The 6836-nt window shown below is 39.7% G+C and overlaps 1 protein-coding gene across 1 annotated transcript in view; it reads left to right on the top strand.

The window, feature by feature from the left end:
* Positions 1-6836, top strand: part of PEX3 (peroxisomal biogenesis factor 3) — a 65510-nt gene that overhangs the window by 47326 nt on the left and 11348 nt on the right. Inside the window, exon 10 of the mRNA XM_006891664.1 lies at positions 3447-3569. Within this exon, the coding sequence (XP_006891726.1) occupies positions 3447-3569 (123 nt within the window). The remainder of the gene's footprint in view (positions 1-3446; positions 3570-6836) is intronic.

Below are 6836 nucleotides of genomic sequence, written 5' to 3'. Positions count from 1 at the left end.
ATGGGAATCCCAGAACATTTGATTGTGCTTACGCAAAATCTATACGTGAACCAGGAAGCAGTTGTCAGAACAGAGCAAGGAGACACTGCATGGTTCAGAAAAGGTATCCGCAAGAGATGTATTCTATCTCCATACCTATTCAATCTGTATGCAGAACAGATCATCCAGGAGGCTGGACTGTATGAGGAGGAATGTGATATCAGGATTGGAGGAAGATTCATCAACAACATGTGTTATGCAGATGACACAATCCTGCTTGCTGAAACTGAGGAGGACCTGAAGCGCTTGCTGCAGAAGGTCAAGGACTGCAGGCATCTGTATGGATTGAAGCTCAATATCAAGAAAACAAAGATTCTCACCACTGGGCCAATTGGCAGCATCATTATGTATGGTGATGAGATTGAGATTGTTAACAGTTTTAATTTCCTTGGCTCCACAGTCAACACTCTTGGTACCAGCAGCCAGGAAATCAAGAAACAAATTTGTATTGGGGAAAATCATCTCTCAGGGACCTCTCTAGAGTACTGAAGAGCAAAAATGTCAGTCTAGAGACTTAAGGTGTGGCTGATCCAGGCCATAGTCTTCACAATTGCTTGCTGTGAGTCAGAGAGCTAGACAAATGACTAGTGATGATAGGAAGAGAATTGATGCCTTTGAGCTGTGGTGCCGGAGAAGAGTGTTGAAAATACTATGGACTGCTAGGAGAACAAACAGGTTCATCCAAGAGAGGGTGAAACTAGGCGGCTCCTTGGAGGCAAGGACTCAAAGCTTCGTCTGACATACTTTGAACATGTTATAAGGAGGGCCCGATCCTTAGAGAAGGACATCATGTTTGGGAGGGTAGAGGGACAGTGCAAGAGAGGAAGACCCTCAGTGAGATGGGTCAATTCAGTAACTGGGGCAATGGGGTTAGATGTGTCAGAGACAATAACGTTGGCACAGGATAGAGCAGGGTTTAGGGCTCTTGTACATAGGGTCAGTATGAGTCGCAAGCAACTCGACGACACATAACAACAACATCTCAGTAATTTTATATGTTTACATTCCTTCTACTACTGTTAGACAGTAACAGGTCGTTACACGGTAGTAGGTCAGGTTACATCTTGCTTATTGTAATGTTCCATTGGTTTTCTGAGGCTATAAATTTTTATGGGACGAGACTGCCCATTGACCAAGAAGTAAGCAGTCCAAATCCTGTCAGTGAATTCAAACTGCTGAATAAGCCAGTACCTTACACGCTATACCACTAAATAGCATATTGGTGTGTGAATGACTTGCAAATGTGTAACCTTAGTCCAGTCCATTCTTGTGAGCTGTCTGCGGTCAAATTTCTTATGTCAAAGATTCAATTATTTTTTTTTCTAGCTTACTTGCTTGCTTCCCTCATTCCGTTTTTCATTTATCAAGTACTTGCTGACCTTCACAGGCTACTAAGCATAGTTCTAGATACTAGAAAATGTCAAATAAACCATATTTCACTTTTGAAAACCCAGTCAGGTTAAGTATCTGGAGCATAAATAGAGATACTGTTTTTGAGAAGTTAGAAAAAGCCTCTCTCTGATGTATATTTAAGCAAAAATGTAGATTTTTCTGTGAGTGTGAACCATGCATTCAGGGAGAAAATGGTTTGGGTGGAATGGACACAGGTCTTAATGCCTGACTTGTTCATACAACAGCATGGGAAGTCAGTATTCAGGAGCACAGTTAAACCTGAAGATCGAGAAATGTGATTGCTGAGGCAGAGGAGACAATATAATGTTAGGCCTTTTAGCCCATGTAGGCTTTTTTAATTGGTTTTTTGGTGGATTTTTTTTTTAGAGTATTGTGCAGAGTAATGACATCGTTTGTGTTTACAAAATATCTCTCTGAATGTTGTATGGTAAGTTGAGAATAAACAGATGAGAGCCAGTGTTAGGAGCCAACTTCAGAAATTGCATCAGTTGACTATGGGCAAACTGGAGCTCAGACCAGGTGTAACAGTTGAGGTAATTGACATTGTTGAACTGCTTTGAAAATTTATTGCTTTGGAGTCATAGTCCAGTCATGGCTGACCTGACAGTTTCTTAGACTGCAAATGTCACCAGATTGCCAAACTTTCTTCCCAGAATTCTTGGTGACTTTAATTACTAGACAGGTATGATCTTTGGGTTAGCAGAATACATCATCAGAGAGCCTCCTAATTTAATATCAGTCAGTCAGTCAGCTGAACAATTACTAAAGGTGATAGAAGAAGAATGATGCCTCTGAGTTATGCTGGAGAAGAGTCTTGAACATAAATAAAGATAAAAATTAGAAGATTATCTACTTATAGGTAGAAATTAAAATGATTATTCAGGAGACTGGACTTTATTAAGAAGAATATTCCCTCAAGATTGGAGGAAGACTCATCAGCAGCCTACATTATGCAAATGACACAATCTTGCTTGCCAAAATTGAGAAGGTTTTGAAGCATTTTCTACAAAAGGTCCAGGACTGTAGTCTTCAATATGGATTGCATATCAACATTAACAAAGCAAAGATTCTCACCACTGGGCCAGTTGGCAGCAATAAGATAGATGGAGTAAAGATTGAGATTGCTAACAATCTCAGCTTGCTCAGATCAACACTCAACACTCTTGGTACCAACAGTTAAGAAATCAAAGATGAGTTGTTTTTTGAAAGTGCTGTCAAGGACCTCACCAGAGTGCTAAAGAGCAACACTGTCCATTTTTAAACTAAGGTGTGTGCCCAATCCAGGCCATGTTCTTCGCAGTTGCTAGCTGTGCATCTGAGAGCTGGAGTAAGACGATTGGGGGGTGGAGAGTGGAAGCAGAGGGATGAGGATATGTGCAGTCGGGCATTAATTATCATTAATCATGGATCACACGATTTGATGGGTAGGGGAGTGAGGGAAATGAGAATGATCTAGTGTGAAAAACAATGTATTCGAATTTTGTAAACTGTATAAGAATGATTGTATGAAAATGTAGATGAAAGATTGTACACAACAATGTATATGAATGAAGCATACTGTAAAGGTACTATTTTATGAAAATCAATAAAAAATATTTTTTATAAAAGAATCGCAGGAAGGAGGCGGGACTGTATTTACATTGTGCATGTTGTGTTTAATGCCATAAAATAAAATCTGAATAAATAGTTGGATGGAAAACCAGTTTGGTCAATAAAATCACAATGAAAAATTAAAAAGAAATAAAAATGCACTGTACAAAAGTGCAGTGCATTGTACAAAAGTAAATAAGAAAATCCAGAAAAATGGTTGGATATGTTTGTTATCCTAATGAATGGATTGCTATGTTAACTTTTATTTAGCTGCTTGTATATTAGAGTTTTAGATTTAAAATAGAAATGTCATTAGCAGCCAAAGGCAACCAAAGAGTTGCTGAACTTTTTTTTTTTCCCCTCGGAGAATCTAAAAGCTAATTAATGCTTCTTATTTCCCATAGTCCAGATTTCAGTACAGTTCTGAACACCTGTTTAAACCGAGGCTTCAGTAGACTCTTGGGTAATATGGCTGAGTTCTTCCGTCCTACAGAGCAGGACCTGCAGCGTGGCAACTCCGTGGACAGGTGAGAGAACAGAAATGTGCTCCTTTAATCAGCATTCTGGAAAAGCATGCTTTGGATATGTTTGGGGTTTGTTCCAAATGACAAATATTACTGGACATGACAGGTATCTCTCAAGCCAATAACTTATTCCTTAGTAGAGGCTTCTTCCAGATTCAGTATTAAAATTTGTACAAATAAGTAGCTTTTTAATGTTTATTTTCTTAAGCAATTTAAATGCCACCCTAAAACCTTACTTAATGGTTTACAGAAAAGTGTATTTCAGCTAAGAGGAATCTTATACACTCCATAAATCAAGGTGATCCAAAATAAATGTTCACAGTAATCTATGCCTAACAAGCTATCTATCAGTCATAGTTAGGACCTGAGTTGATAAATGATTTTAATAGATATTTTAACATGAGCAAATATTTCATCTTACACATTGAGGAATCATAAAAGTTGCCCGCAGCCGTATGATTGTCTTCCTTTTCTAAACTCCCATTTCTGTCTCCATATGTCTGTGTCCGGGTTCTCACCTACATGTGCTAGCTTCAGTTGTGAGTTTATTGTTAAGTTACATGTTTTAAGTCTCCTCTGAAAATCAGAGACAGTCTTACCCCCTCTCGTACCTCTTTACACACAGCAGGTATTCACTGAAGGTTTTCTATGTTTGTATATGTCACATCCACAGCCTCCTGCCTCCTCTGTGGTTCAACACAAGAAACATTCCCTTACGCTACTGACATCCCTGTTCAGCATATTGTAAAAGTTCTGACCATCCTACTGAGTCAAGAAATAGGACTTTAACTGCTGGCAAAGAGAAATACTATGGAGGCCAGTCTTTTTTCTCAATTTAGACCCCTCAAGAATGATTCAAATTAATGAACGATCAAATACTGTGTATTACCCAAACATATAACACATCTGTTTCTCTGTACAGGGAGCTCTGGTGGCTTAGTGGTAAGGAGTTGCACTGCCAACCCAAAGGTATGCAGTTTGAATCCACCAGCTGCTCTGTGGGAGAATGATAGGCCCTCAACTTCCGTGCAGTTTACTGCCTCTGAAAACCCACCCAGGGGTCAACAGTGAATGCTACCAGCAGTGGTGCATTACAACAACTAAATCTGTATATTCAGTATTTTAAAATCTGCCAGTAATAACCCAGTAGAAAATATAATGGATAATGATATCACTTAGAAGGAGGATAATGTGGATTTGAAATGTTAATACAGATCTAAGAATATAAAATACTAGCAAATGAAATCTAGAAGTAGTACAAAGTGGTGATAAATGCAGTGAGTATTTTCCTTGGTGTACAGGTATGATAGGTATTCTTCAGAACATTACCCCACTGAATTCTTAAAATAACTCTAGGAAATAGGTACTAATATTTTCCAAATGATAAAAATTGAGACATGGCCATCCCAGAGGTACGCAATTCGAATCCACCAGGTGCTGTGCTGGAGGAGAGGCAGTCTCCTCCTGTACCAGTCAGATCCGATTTGATGGTACACACACAAGAAATAACTTTAAAAAATTGAGGCATGGAAACTGAATAATTTATGTTCAAGTAGCTAGCAAGTAGTAAAACCAGTTAAATTATACCTGACATCATAGCCCACAATTTTTAACCAAATCACTCTGGCTCTCTGACAAAGTAGGGCATATATTAAGCATGCAAGGAGGGTTAAAACAGTAAGACACTATGTTAATCTATAGTACTTACAAATTAATAAGAAAAAATACCTTGAATGCTGCCAACAAGGCATTCTATAAAGCAAAATAGATATTATTGATATAATTGTACCCAAGATATGCAGGCAGCGTTGTTTTACTTAATTATGAATGGCAGACACAGCTGCTTACCAAGATGAAGGTTTGTGGCAATCCTGCAGAAACCCTAGTGGCACAGTGGGTTAAGCATTGTTAATTCCAGCGTCAACAGTCGAGCCCACTGGCCGGTCTGCAGGAAAGGAATCAGGCAATCTGCTCCCTGAAAGATTCCGGTCCAAGGGGTCACTGTGAATTCAGAATCAGCAGTGCTCTTGGTGCCCTGCATTGAGCGAGTTAGCTGGCGCCAGTTTTCCAACAACATGTGCTCTTTTAATGTGTTTGTGTCACATTTTGGTAATTTTCATATTTCAAACTTTCTCATAACGCTCTTGCACGCTTACTAAAGGAACAAGTACTGACTTCTGTTGCTTCTAACTCACAGCAGTCCCACAGGATAGAGTAAAGCTGCCCATGGGATGTCCAAAGCATAAACCTCACAGAGGGGAACGTTTCTCCATGAAGCATCTGCTGGATCCCAGCTGCCATCCTTTAGATTCGCAGCCAAGCGCTCTAACCACTTTGCCACAAAGCTCTTTTCAGCTCTGGATGGCTTTCCATTGGGTTTCCAAGGCTCTCAACCTTATGTGAGGAACTGAGCCATCTTTCTCCCTCAGAGCATCTTTCTCCCTCCCTCTCCTTTCTCTCCTATCCTTCAAGGGTAGTCCGAGCACAAACACATGAACAATAAAATCAAAGCATAACCGTCAAAGAAAAAAAAAGCGCATATCATGAAAGAAAGTAATGCCATACTTTTTTAAGGAAAACATGAACTACTGCACTTCTTTTTTTCTTTCTGAGCATGGCTTCAGATCTCCATATAGCACACTGATGAGGTGCCAGTTTCAGCCTTTTTCTATTTTAAAGGAGATTTATGATGTTTTTCAAGGTTTAAATGAATGAAATAAGATTTTTCTAATATCATGACTGGTTCAGCAGCCAATACATAAATTAGTTGTGCCACTTAAGAGTTTTATGTCATATGTAATCACACATGTATTTTCTTACCTCCTCATCCATCAAATGTTTATTTTCTACTTGTAAGTTAGAAGGCCATAGCTGTGATCCAGGCAAGTTAGCTTGGCCTTGCTTGGTGATGGGGAGAAGCAAGCGTGTTTAAGAAATATCTAGGACTAGTCCCTTCCAGCCGGGTCCTGGCACGATGGTCCCCACAAAGAAGGGTGCTGAAAAGAAGAAAGGCTGGTCTGTCATCAACACAGTGGTGACCAGAGAGGACACCTCAACATTCACAAGCACTTCCATGGAGTGGGCTTTAAAAAGCATGTCCTTCGGGCACTCAAGGAGATCCAGAAACTTGCCATGAAGGAGATGGAAACACCAGACGTTCACACTGACACCAGGCTTTAAAAAGCCATCGGGGCCAAAGGAATAAAGAAAGTCCCATATCACATCTGTGTACGGTTGTCTAGAAAACGTAATGAGGATGAAGATTCCCCA

Source organism: Elephantulus edwardii, unplaced genomic scaffold (genome assembly GCF_000299155.1).
Source record: "Elephantulus edwardii isolate Elephantulus edwardi_28Jun2011 unplaced genomic scaffold, EleEdw1.0 scaffold00102, whole genome shotgun sequence".
NCBI classification, from domain to species: domain Eukaryota; kingdom Metazoa; phylum Chordata; class Mammalia; order Macroscelidea; family Macroscelididae; genus Elephantulus; species Elephantulus edwardii.
Note: the sequence above shows the minus strand (reverse complement) of the source record. Positions and strands in the feature narration are given on the sequence as shown.